Source organism: Equus quagga, chromosome 2, assembly GCF_021613505.1.
Source record: "Equus quagga isolate Etosha38 chromosome 2, UCLA_HA_Equagga_1.0, whole genome shotgun sequence".
In the NCBI taxonomy this organism is placed as follows: domain Eukaryota; kingdom Metazoa; phylum Chordata; class Mammalia; order Perissodactyla; family Equidae; genus Equus; species Equus quagga.
This window is the reverse complement of record NC_060268.1, coordinates 44755940-44769771: the sequence shown is the minus strand read 5'-3', so window position 1 is coordinate 44769771 and position 13832 is coordinate 44755940. Positions and strand designations below refer to the sequence as shown.

General features: G+C 39.6%; 1 protein-coding gene across 2 annotated transcripts in view; it reads left to right on the top strand.

The window, feature by feature from the left end:
* FBN1 (fibrillin 1) overlaps positions 1-13832 on the top strand; it is a 227174-nt gene that overhangs the window by 23811 nt on the left and 189531 nt on the right. For both annotated transcript variants that reach the window (XM_046652577.1, XM_046652578.1), the window contains exons 3-4: positions 6796-6878; positions 8870-8968. In XM_046652577.1, coding sequence (XP_046508533.1) covers positions 6796-6878; positions 8870-8968 — 182 coding nt within the window. The remainder of the gene's footprint in view (positions 1-6795; positions 6879-8869; positions 8969-13832) is intronic.

The window sequence follows — 13832 nt, the reverse complement described above, 5'->3', positions numbered from 1 at the left end:
AAGCAACTGGTAAACACCAAGTCATAGCTCAGATAGTCCCCTTCTGAGCCTAGCCTGGATGAGCATGCTAAGCCCCCTTGTTCTGGACTCCTCTAGCTCCCCAGGCTGACTTTGATATCAATGTTTTACCTGTTGTATCGACAGTTGGCCTACGTACCTATCTTCTTTCGAGAGCAAAGAGTGTGTCTTTAGACACTATTTTTTTAATGTAACAGTTTATTTATAATTGCATGGTTACAGCATTACTATATTTTACTCTTTATCAAACTTTTCATTTTAGAACAGTTTTAGATTTACAAAAAAATCACCAGGATAATACGGAGAGTTCCCATATACCCCGGACACAGTTTCCTCTGTTGTTAGCATCTTATACTAGTATGATATATTTATTACCATTAATGAACAAATATTGATACATTATCGTTAAAAATCCATTCTTTATTCATATTTCCTTGTTTTTTAACTGAATGTCCTTTTTATGTTCAGGATCCCATTCAGGATAGCCCATGACATTTAGTTGTCATGTCTTCTTTGGCTATGGCAGTTTCTCAGACTTTCTTTGTGTTTGATGACTTGACAGTTTTGAGAAGTATTGGTTAGGAATTTTGTAGATTGTCCCTTAACTGGGATTCCCTTGAAAGGACCTCACTATGTCCAGCCCACACTTAAGGAGTGGGGAGTTAGGTTCCACCGCCTTGAAGGCAGAGTATCTACATAAATTATTTGAAATTCTCTACCACAGGAGATTTTATTTCTTCTTTCCCATTTGTTTATTTATCCAATCTTTATTTATCAGTATGGACTCACAGACATTTGTTTTATACTTTGGACTATAATCCAATGTTACTTTTGTTATTTTCTTGCTCACGTGGTTCTAGCTTTGGCCATTGGGAGCTCTTTCATTTGGCTCCTTTGTCTCTTGACATGCCCCTGTTGCTGGGGGTGTTTGTTTGTTTCTTTAGCCCTTTCTTACTTTCTGTCACCACAAGATGCTCCAGGTTCATCTTGTATATTTCTTGCCCAGTTACAGAATCAGCCATTTGTCCCAGGAACCCTGGTTCCTTTTACTGGAAAATGGTATCAGAAACCGAGATCTGGGTGTTAGGTGTGCTCATCTTTGTCACTTTTAGTTCTGATCTAACACAGAGACTGGCACCTAATAGGTCCTCACCTAAATATTGTTGAGCAGCTTTGTACTTCTGGGCAAGGTGATTGCTTAGGTACCCTGTGTGTGCCCAGCAGTGAACCCACTGGCTACATAGGAAGATGAGCTGTGTGATTTTGGTACATTGAGTTGGAAGTAGTAACAGAATGTTTAATTCTAAATGCCTTTAGAATAGAAACTGAAAAGAGAAAGAGAGGAAGAAAGGAAGGGAGGGAAGAAGGGAGGAGGGAGAGAGAGAGGGAAGGAAGGAAAGAGGGAGAGAGAAACAGATATTGGCTTTGGAGGAAAAGATAATAGAGTCACTGATCTACTGGAGATGGGAGAAAGCAAGAAAGGAATAAAAGTCTTGCACCCCAGAATACAAACTGTTCTTCTTTCTGTTTCTTTTGAGGTTATTTTTATTAAGAAAAACTGCGTGAAGTAGGTTACAGAGGTTGGCTGGCTTGCGTCTTCAAAGAAGGAAACCAGGATTGTCCGTGTCCCAGCCAGTGTTGACCCAGACGATCCAGAAATGAGTCCCTGGGTCTGGAGAGCCCAGCTCAAGCTTGAGGAGGCCATGGAAGCCGTTTTCATTACCAGAGTTTGAAGTTTCATTACTTGGGTTGTTGTGACTGGCAGATGGGCTGGAACAGTCACATGTGGTATTCAAATCACTGCTGGGAGATGTGACCTCTGCCTTCAGCGAAGAGGGCCAGAATAACAGCTCTATATTAAGGGCGGAGCATTTACAAAGTTTCTTCAAGTAGCAGTGGGTCCCTTCATCAGATAGTACTCCTAGTTTTTCTCTTTTTTTTCTTTTTGATAAAAATTTTGTCAAAAAGAACTAATAAAATCACAATGTGTGATTCACAATATAGCTTATTTGTGTATTATAATTTTTTCATGATCTATCACATTTTTGACAGTGAAAATTAATTATTTTTAAACTCTGGAACAGCAGGATATTAGGATATTACCTTGAGGCATGTTACATGGGCAGTTGGGGGCATATGCCTTTTGATACCTACCCCTCTCTACTTATACTCAAGGGGACTAAATCCTAGTTTTTTCTCTCCAAAGGTCAAAAAAGCATTCAACTCATGGAGCAGGGTCCACCTCATTAACGTTTACATAGTGCTTAGTATTCTCCTTGCTCAAGGATTGAGTCACTTTACAGGCTGAGAAACTCATGCATATGCAATAAGACCCCCCTGAACTTGTTTTTATTGCTCCAATCTTGTCTGAAAAGGAGTTTGCACTTGGGATCAGAAAGGCTATCTGGCTGTCAGAGAGACCAGACTCGCAGAAGTAGGTTCTGGCTAAGGGATGTGGACACACTGCAGACATTTTGCACAGAGGCCAATTCTTGCAATGATGTGGTCAGAGCTGGTAGAGCCCAGCTGTTTGCTCCATTGAGAGGGGCTTTAGCTAGCCCACACAATCTCAGAGTGCTGTGTCTGAACTGGATCCAAATATCCAGGCTGCTGAGGCTCACCCATCCCCCAGAGTGACTGGAGTTGGGTTGTTGCAGAGCACAATATTCAAAGCAACTGGTAAGAGAAGCAACAGATAAAGACTTAGCAATTTTTCAAAAGGGAGTATACAGCAGTGACGTGGAATATAAACATATTTCCTCTTCTCCCTCAAGAACTACTGGAATACAGGTAGAAACAGTTTGTGCTTTCTCTTTGGTCCATGGATGGACATTTTGTGATTATTGTTACCCATGCCACCAGGACTGGTATTGGGTGAAATGTTGTCTTGTCCTCTAAATATCACCTTGCCTTAACATAGGGGTTAAGACAGTGTGCTCCAAGTGAGGCTTCCTTAGTTCAAATCCCCCTTCTCTTCTAAGCTATGGGACTTTGGCTAGTGTGTTTAAGTTTCCTAAGCCATAGTTTCTTTAATGTTAAAGACAATAATGATACAACTTACCTCAAAGAGATGCTATGAGGATGAAATAATGTATCTTTTGCACATATCATAAAATTCTTTTCCCTTTGAATTTTACCTTTAATTTGCTGAACGCTACTGCCACTTGCATGGAGTTTTAACTCTGAGTTGGCCGTGGGCTGGTAGGTATGGCTGATGAAGTGGAAAGGAAGAGAAAGGGGTATGAAGGCTACACTTTCACTTACACAAAAAAGTAACTTCATTAAAGATTTATCTTCTTTGTTAATGCTTTTGGTGCTGAACGCTTAAACTCTTTTATAATGGACATAATCCAACATGTCTGCTTTAGACTTTACATATCTTAGTGCTTTCCAACGTAAATAAGACTTGCATTTATTTCTAGAATTAGAGCTGTTTTTTCTGTGTGTGAGTAGAACAAATGCCACCCAGCTTGTTTGAACGAGTTCTATTAGTTTGCAGTTCTCAAGTCCCAAATCAGCAGAGGAGAAATCTTCCATCTTTCTAATGCTTTGCATTAAGCCATGTAAGATAGTAGTTTTTAGTGTCATTAAAGAATGAATGGCAACAAGATTATAACACTTGTCATTTGAGGATGTTGACAGAAACAACTGAAATTAAATAATGTATTACTTATTATAAAGGATAAAGATATTAAACTCAAAAAAGTTAAAGCATGCAAACAAAATGAATCGCAACTCAACATTATATGGAATTTTAAGAAATGCAGTGAACTGAAAATGTGATAGCTAATGAAAGGGAACTGTGAATGAGTAAGACAGTTCATACTCTTTCATTCTAATGAAGAAGAAAGTACCCTATTTATGGGATAAGGTGTTCATACTTTTAAAGTTGTTGCTTTAAATAAAAGATGATGATCAAAGTATAACAGCACATTTAAAAAATGAACAGTTAAGGGCTGGCCTGGTAGCACAGTGGTTAAGTTCCCACCTTCTGCTTCAGTGGCCTGGGGTTCACTGGTTCTGATCCCAGGTGTGGACCTACACACGGCTTGTCAAGCCATGCTGTGGCAGGCGTCCTCCATATAAAGTAGAGGAAGATGGGCATGGTTGTTAGCTCAGGGCCAGTCTTCCTCAGCAAAAAGAGGAGGATTGGTGGCAGATGTTGGCTCACGGCTAATCTTCCACAAAAAAATTTAAAAAAAAATGAACAGTACGGATGGATTAAGTGAGAAAGCAAAAGAATTCTCTGTCTACTTCCTCAGATCCTCATCTCTTAAGGCAAGCAGTTTTAACCATTTCTATTTTTAGTTCTTCCCGTATTTATCTCCATGACACCATCTACTACACTCATACCTCCATGTCTAGGTTTAAACAGTGCCTATTGGCTCCTTGCCAGGAAGATGAGGCCATAGCTCCCTTCCATACCTATATCTTTTCTCTCTCTTCTCCTTCCCATTTTTAAAATAATTTTAACTATGACTTTTAGTTGTCTATTGGTTATTTTAAAACATGATATGATATACTTAAACCTCTATTTCTTGGATCAGGTGCTTTCTTTCTCTCCACACCTTTCTTACCAACTTGTTTTCTGATTTACGGCTGCTATACCATTGCTTTTACATGTGAAGGTTTAAAACATTTACATTTTGTTGTGTAACCATTGTAAATTGTGACATAATCCATGTTTTGTCTGTAGGTTGAGTCTAAACATTGAAAAAACAATAAAGGGTGTCTATATTACTGTGATTTTTCAAATACCTTGGAAAACCTTTTGGATAGCTTGCTTTGTAGGACTGAAATGACTCATTCTGGACTCTTTTCTTAGCTTTTTCACCCTGTTATATGTGTTGTTACTCCATAAATACACTCATTCCTGTCAGACAATATGTCCTGATTTTTGTTTGAAAAACATAGTTACTCCAACTACAGGACACACTCCAAAGGCTCAGGGGTCCTCTGAAGCTATTCCAGGATTTAGTTTGGGGCTGGACTGGATCCAGTGGATTTGTTGTAATGGGCTGTTGGTGGGGAAGGTTTGAGGTGGTTGACTTTGGCCTGGTTGGGCGTTTTACATCAAGAGAACTTTTATGACGTTTGGAAGGTTTCAGTCCCAGTCCTCCACCCTATCTTCTCCTCTCACTCTCCTTTCCAAGGTTCTGAGTTACCCCAGGAAGTTCTGGGCACCCTGAACCGAACTTTGTCACAGGAGGAACAAAGGATTGAGAGCCATTGGCTTAGAATTCTTAATAAAGTCTTTCTCTCTTCCTTAATCTCCTACGGTTCCTTTGGCTAAGAGGCTGATTTAAGTCAGAAGATGATTCCATCATGATGATAATGCTGCCTTGCTTTTTCATGGTTCTTTTCCTAAATGAAACTTTTCACGTCTGTTATTTCATCTGATGTACACACACACATCACGTAGACAAGGCACACATTTCCTCATCCCAATGCGTAGAGAAATAAACCAAGGCTCAGAAAGGCCCTAAAGTCACGCACATCTTCAGCCTCCATCCAATCATTTTCTGTCTGGCTGTGGAGAAGCCCTGGGCTTTTGGGTATGGATTTTGAACCTTTTCTCTGGCTCCTCCATCCTTCTTCCTACTTCTCTTTCTGACCTCAGCATCAGTCATTCTGAGGTATGCATTTTGCCCTGCACAGTGTTCCAGGTTCTCTGGGGCTATAAAGCAGTACAGGACAGGGCAAAGGCTTGGTCCCCAGTCCTGCCTGTGGTTGAAGCAGTGAGTTCAGAGGAAACGCAGGAGGGTTCTGTGCTGTTACATGTATAAAGTTTGCATATATAGGGACAATGTTTGACTGCACCCCAAACGAAAATACATTTGAACTCTGCAGTTGTTTTGGAAGGCTTGTGCTTATGCGACTGCAGTATTTATACCAGCAAGCCTTGGAATAGCTCCTAGTTTGTGAAATTGATTGCAAAACATTTGACGTTCCTCGTCATCCCCTGAACTTGAAGAACTAGCATCAATGTTTAGGTGCTCACATGCAATGGTAAAATCAATGGTTTCTTTTGAGTCTCCGTGTTCTGTCCTCTGACTTAGTTTCCAGTATAGAATTATCTAGATCTTTACCCAGCTGCTCCCTTAAATTGTTAAATATGGATCATCCGGATTCTGAATGGAGGATTTCTCCAAGACGCATGATGAACTGTCTGTAAACAAGATACCCAGAGTGACGCTGACTTTATTTTCCTGTAACTGCCGGTATCATCTGTGTTTCCAAACTTTGGCAAAAGAAATATTTACATATTTTGGCTTTTATTTTTTTTCTGACTAAAGTCAGAATTTGCATTCCTATAATTCTAGTGAAAGGAAGAATGTGGTCACCTGTTAGAGGTGAGCTGCGCCATCGAAAAAGATACACACTGCTTCAATGAGTAGAAATTTCAGACCTTACATTCAATAGATTTTGTGAAGACTTAACTAGATTGGTAGAAAGTTTGTTGTTTAAATTAGACTCATATGGCTCCATAGATTTTTATATCTATGCATTGTGATAGGAAGCACTGCATTTTGCATCTCTGGTTGATGTTCCTGTATGCATAGGTGATATTAAGGCATATCCTTATTGGTATCATTACACTGAAGTGAATTCATTATTATGAAGCCAACACTGAGTCCCGTAAGTTTACTTTTCTCTGTCTGCAAAGAGTCATCCTGTTCTAATAACTCAGGGATTTTTTTTCTTTTATTTGGTCATATATTCTTTTTTAAAAAGATATAGAATTCTTGTGATTGAATATTTTTGTTTTTGTTTTAGACCCAATGTCTGTGGATCACGTTATAATGCTTACTGTTGCCCTGGATGGAAAACCTTACCAGGTGGAAATCAGTGTATTGTCCGTAAGTAAACAGTTTATCATTCTTCATGTTCTTTTGCTGTTTTGGTTGCATGGTGATTCTTAGCATTTGATCCTTTGTAATTGCATAGCATTAATATGTTTATAGCAGAGCCTTCCAGCTCTAAGATTTTCCTACTTTCTCTGAATCCAGGTTGGGAAATACATTAACTTGGTCAAACCACTGTTATATTTTAATTCAGTGACTTCCTTTAGAATTTCTCTGAGATATAGGGAACAGAGCCACAGGGATACTTTGATCAAGGTTGCATATCATTACGTATGTCGTGCCTGGCTGCAGACACTATATAATCACTTTGATGGGGTTTTGAAAAAAGTTTATTATTGCTGCTTTCCTTCTTGTAATTTCTAACTTTGTTGGCCACCCACAAGCCTACCCAAACCTTGTCTGTTGAATTTGGGTGGTCGAGGCCAAAGGCAGACCTATCTCTTAGACAAAGAGGAAAGGAAGCAGATAGAGCATCAGAGGAAGATGAGTGGAAAGACTACGGAAGAGCTCAAATGAGTACCAGAGATTCCTTTGTTGACTCTGCTGCCATGGCAAGCCTCCAGATTCTCATCACATCCCACAAGCGTTGAGCGACAAGTCACATGCCAGACAAGATGTTATTTAATGGAGTTACCAAGTCAGATTAGTTATGGCATCTATCCTCCATGAACTCTTACAGTCATCATACCTAGAAATAATTTTCAGTTTTCAGAAAATTCCGTTAGTATAACAGAGAGATTTAGAGCTAAAGGACATTAAGGAATTCCTTAATCCCTCTTCTCACTTGGCCTAGAGTGGTCTGTGAAGAATACGTTATTTCAACCAACATTCTCTTGGTGACCTGAAAAAGTTAATCCCTTTCCCAATTTTCATTTTGATTAAAAGCAACTTACTCATTTGGCAGATTGTAGTTTATTTCAGGATCAAAATGGAATCACTAAGAGAGAGATATAATGGTATTTAGAGTTTTCTGAATGAACTCTCGATGACAAACACTTTCCCTGGTGTTCTGTAGAATCTCTGAAAGATGCTGTCTTCAGGTATTAAATAAATGTTTCTAGGATCCTTTGACAGCTTATTTCTTAATAGTTTTGAATCTCCATCCTAAGCTTCTTTGATCAGTGCACTTTCTATCAAGTGTGTTATTTTCAGCCTCGCACATCTTGTTTCTCTCTTGCAAGGCTGTGTAGGAGTGTGAGGAAAGAATCATGCCTATGAATATCAAGAGTAGTGACCAAATCTTAGTATTCTGCTAAATATAAAGCATTTGCCATTTAAAGTTACTGTTTTGGCCGCTAGCAGAGCCCTTGGTACCAGTATGATGTTAATCTCTGGGTAGTATGAAAATGTTAATATTTCTCTCGTCTTCCTGACTGTGGAATCAGTACTTTTGCAGTTGATCCAAACTTCTCTCAGACTGTCTGTGTAAGTCCGAACAGGACTAAGATGTAGGATAAAAGCTGCTCCTAGATCGTATGTTCTCAACTGGCAGGATCTGCTCTAGAGAAGTTGTCTTAGCAGGGCACAGTATTTTTAGGAAAATTCTTAAACGTTAAGCCTTTATAATAAAATAGGTTCCCAAGAATACTGCTGCAATTTGTTTTTATCCTTAAATCCTAAAGATAGTATACAAACAGAATTCTTGTAGGCATATAAATATGTTGAGATGCAGGATTTTTGTTTGTTTTGTTTTCCCTTCGTAGGATGTCCTGGACTTTTGATAGATTGAATGCTGTGGAGAAGCAAAGAGAAGCTGAGAACCACTGATAGGAAGAAGGGAGTTGCTGAATTTTACAGCCAGAGTTTATTTAGTCCAACAGATTTGTTTTGTAAATGAATAAAGCTGAGGCCTAAGATCACATAAGTCGTGATGACAGAATTAACGAGGAGCCTGAGAGCCCAGGTTTCCTTATTTGAGGACTGGGTCCTTGTCCATCCCAGTGCTCTGAAGCCATATGCTAACAGACCTTTGGTTTCATTCACAGCCATTTGCCGGCATTCCTGTGGGGATGGATTCTGTTCTAGGCCAAATATGTGCACTTGCCCATCTGGTCAGATAGCTCCTTCCTGTGGCTCCAGATCCAGTGAGTATAACATGTTATTATATATAATATTATTTTATGTGGTTACGCCCTATTTTCTCCTAAATTTGCTTTTGGCTTTTCTCTTGCCTGCAATACATTTTTCACTAGAACATCTGCCTTCTCTGTTCTGCCCAAAATACTTGGAATGGCTTTCCTTAATCTGGCCTCTCATTTCCCTTCTTCCCTCTTTATAGGGAAATTACCTATGGGACATAGTTACTATGAATAATATAAAGATTATGGTCTCCTTCTGTGTAGGCATCGCCTTATTTATCTTTGTATCTCCAATGTAAACACTATAAAAGATGCTCAATGAAATGATTGTTTAATGAACACTGTTGGCTCAAGAAACCTAGGCATTCTTCCTTATGGTACTGAAATATGAATCTGATTAAATATGTTTTTAAAACTCAAGACCCCTGCCTTTGCAAGAAGAAAATATAAGAGGTTATTGTGGCAGTTTCTGGGGGCATTTTATCATGAAGCACAAACATATTTTCCCTTTCAGAATTTTACCACTTTGTTCATTCTGTGATGCCAAATAAATGTCCACAGTTCATTCTTCAGAGCCTTTGCTTGCTTATTCTATTGTGTTTTTTTCCTTCACGTGTGGGGTCCTCAGTAGTGAAGTCGGGGAAATGTAGGGGGTTGAGAAAGAGGGGAGTCACTATCAGTTGTTAAAAACATTGAAGTTCATGTCTATATAAGCAGTCCCTTAATGCCCTGATTATCACCAAGGCCAAAAATGTAGGTTCCTTTTCCATTACCTGTTTCTTATGAGAAAATACACTCCGCTTACCGTGTGTTCTGTTTTTGACAAGGTTTTAAGGAAAAGTGTTATGGAATAAGTGCGTTCTCTTTTGTCTATTAAAGTAGAGACTTCAGTGTTGTCAAGGTTCATTACCTGTTAAGCATCCTAATATTTAACCATGGCTCTCACAAGCCAATTAACAGGATAGGGCAAGTAATCCTGGGTAGCAGACCCTCTTGGTACTCACTCACATACCTTGCCATTCATGGGTGAACACAGGTGACTCTGCCTGAGAGTTTTATAAAATTTTCCTGGCCAGGGAGCATGCCAGGTCTGCATGCAGGGCAAGCTGAAAGTCCTGGAGGGTTAATGGCCCTAGAAGCAACTTTTAACCAGTGACAGATGGAGAATGTTGGATAAGGGCCCCAGCTTCCTTGCCTCTCAGTTTGCATAACTATGGGGTGTGTTCTGCATTGTCTCCTGACGTTCCCTGGCAGAATTGAGCCCCAGCTGCCCACAGTTGTAATAGGCTTAATCATGTACGTCATTAGCTTTCTCCTCTGCTCTGCCTCACTTCCCCACTCTCCTACCAGTGTTTCCTGAAATTATTTCTGAAACAAACTACTTGCATTTAAATTATTGTCTCACAATCTCCTTCCAAACAAAGCGTAGTACTAAATACAGCCAGTTGGAGATTGGAATAGAAAGCCCCCCATGAACTGGGGCTCATTTGCCTATTGCACTGAGTGTCGCATATTCTTACTCGATCTGAGCTTGATTTTGAATGTGCATCCTCCAAGCAACAGCAGGTTCATTCAACGCATCAAGGGCACCTGGGCTGGAGGACTGGGAGGCAGAGAGGTCAGGACTTCCAGATGTCAGACATCTCCATCTCCATTAGGATGATCTCTAGGTTGCTGCTGAGGAGTGAGAGCCTCTGGGGTGGGGAAAGAGACTAGACATCAAGTTGGGAACAAACCCCATCTCTCAGATTGGTTCTTGAACCAACCAACCAAGAAGACTGTGCTCCTTTGGGGGAGTAGGGGAGAAAATATATCCAGATGGCAAAATTGGGTGCCCAGCTGGAAAGGTCTTTAATGATAGTGTGAGCTGCTAATAATTTCTCTGTCAAGTAAAAATCATGAGATATGAAGACAGGATGTTAACAAGACCAGAGGGAAAAGCTATGGTGGTAATAGTCTTTAAGCTAGCAGCAAGATGGGAGGATTATAGTGGTAAGGTCCTGTGGGCCAGATTTAGGCTACAGATTGAAGCCCCAAGATTTGTGGGTGGTGATCTCTGAAGAGGTTTGAGTCTATCTAGTGTACCTGGACATTGGACAAAGTCCCCAAGTAGCTTTTGTTTGTTTTTTTTTTTTTTTGGTGAGGAAGATTTGCCCTGAACCAACATCTATTGCCAGTGTTCCTCTTTTTGCTGAGGAAGATTTGCCCTGAGCTAACATCTATTGCCAGTGTTCCTCTTTTTGCTTGAGGAAGATTCACCCTGAGCTAACACCTGTGCCAGTCTTCCTTTATTTTGTATGCGGGTCTCCACCACAGCATGGCCACCGATGAGTGATGTAGATCTGTGCCCAGGAACAAAACCTGGGTGGCCAAAGTGGAGTGCACAGAACTTAACCACTAGGCCATGGGGTTGGCCCCCCCCAGGTAGCTTTTGAATGCAAGTGGTGTGAGAAGGAGGATCTGGTTTCTTCAGGATCTTTGAGGCATTTGGAGCCTTTAAAATCATTGGCCTGGACTCTACCTGAACTAATATTGTCTAAACAGCTTGCAAAATTGAAGAGGCAGAATGTTTTAAACTAAGGGTGGCTGGGATGATCAGAATTGTTTCTGATCTTTTGAAGTGAGATTCTAGGGAATAGCTATGCTGTCCTATAGAACTTCCTGGCCATAGTTCGGTAGACAATAAATGAAGATAGATCACTTTGCTGACTCTCCTGTTAGCAGAAGGATAACACAACTCAGTGAATGTTTGCATTTGCTACCTGTGGTTTTATTAAAAGGGGGTAAATTTAGATCATTTCACCAATATTTCCTATGAGAAATTTTATATTCGCTATGTGATAGGGGTTAAGGAGTTCTAGGCAAGTTGTAGCACCTCTGAGGCCTTAGTTTTCTCATTTGAAAATGAAAACAATGAATAGAGGGTTGTTCTTTCAGGTTGCTTTTGACTTGAGCGCCCTGTGACTCTGAGAACAGGAAATGATCTCTTAGTGGCCTGAATGAGAGATTGCATTTCCAGAAGGTCTAAACTGCCAGCCAGCAATTTCTTTGGGCACAAGGAAGACGTGGCTTCCCTTAACCTATTGGGAGTCTTGCCACTAGTCATTGAGGCACCAGGGCAAAAAGAGAAGATTGGCTAGACAGAGTCAGAACAGTGTTTTTCCTAGACTTTAATTCCAGATCCATAGGACTGTTCTTTACTCTATCAGCCTCTGAGGCTGGAGATGGATCCTGAGCAATCCCAGTTCTCATAAAGACCTACCGTGTTACTGATCCATGTCTTCACTCAAACTCTTCTTATTATAATTATATGTAGATTATTATCTTCGTAAATAATATATAAAATATTATTATAGAAGTTTTTCCCTAAATTTTATGTTTTAGAATTTGGAGATAGATTTGATGCTCATCCTGTGTTATTATTTATGCTTTTTAAAAATGTTTTTAAAATTAAGTTTCTTATTTTGGGATAATTATAGATTCACACTCAGTTGTAAGAAATAATACAGAGAGATCCTGGGAACCTTTTACCCAGTTTTCCTCATATTAACATCTTATGGAACTATAATACAATATCACAACCAGGATATTGATATTGATACAGTCAAGATGTGGAACATTTCCATCACCACAAGGATCCCACATGTTAGTTCTTCATAGTCATTTCCTCCTCTCCCTGTGTTCTCCTTAATCCTGACAACCACTAATCTGTTCTCTGTTTCTAAAATTTTGTCATTTCAAGAATGTTGTATAAATGGAATCATATAGTACGTTAACTTTTGAGACTGGCTTTTTTTCACTCAGCATAATTCCCTGGAAATTTATCTAGGTTGTTGTGTGTGTCAGTGGTTTGTTCCCTTTTATTGCTGAGTAGTATTACATGCTATGGATGTACCATTGTTTGTTTAGCTATTCATCTGTTGAAAGACATCTGGGTTGTTTCCAGTTTTTTGGTTATTTGAACAACACTGCTATGAATATTCACATACAGGTTTTGTGTGAACATAAGTCTTCATTTCTCTGGGGTAAATGCCCAAGAATGCAATTGCTGGGTTGTATGATAATTTCAAGTTTTTGTTTGTTTTTTTTTTTTTTGCTGAGGAAGATTCACCCTGAGCTAACATCTGTTGCCAATCTTCCTCTATTTTGTGTGAGTCCCTGTCACAGCATGGCCACTGAGTTGAATGGTGTAGGTCCGCACCCAGGAACCAAACCCAGGCCACTGAACCAGAGGGTGCCAAACTTAACCACTAGGCCACCAGGACTGGCCCAGGTTTGGCCTTTTAAGAAACTGCCAGACTGGCTTCGGAGTGGCTGTACCATTTTACATTCTCACCAGCAAAGTACAAATGACCCAGTTTCTCTGCATGCTCACCAGCTTTTGGTGATGTCACTATTTTTAATTTTAGCTATTTTGGTAGGTATATAGTGATATCTTATTGTGGTTTTAATTTTGCATTTGTATTTTCCTACTGGCTTATAAGGTTGAACATCTTTTCGTATGCTTATTTGCCACCCATATATCTTCTTCAGTGAAATGTCTCTTCGTGTTTTTTGCCCTGATCCTAATTCGGTCATTTGCTATTTTACTATTTGGAGAGTTCTTTATATATTCTAAATACTAGCCCTTTGTCAGAAGTGTGTTTTGCAAACATTTTCTCCTACTCTTTAGCTTAATTTTTCATCTTCTTGACAGTCTCATAGAGAAAAAGTTTTAAAATTTGATGAGGTCCAATTTATCAATTTTTCCTTTAATGAACTGTGCTTTTGGTGTCAAGTCTAAGAACTCTTTGTCTCGACCTTGAGCCTCACGATTTTCTCCAGTATTTTCCTAAAAGTTGCATCGTTTTACATTTTACATTTCCATCTG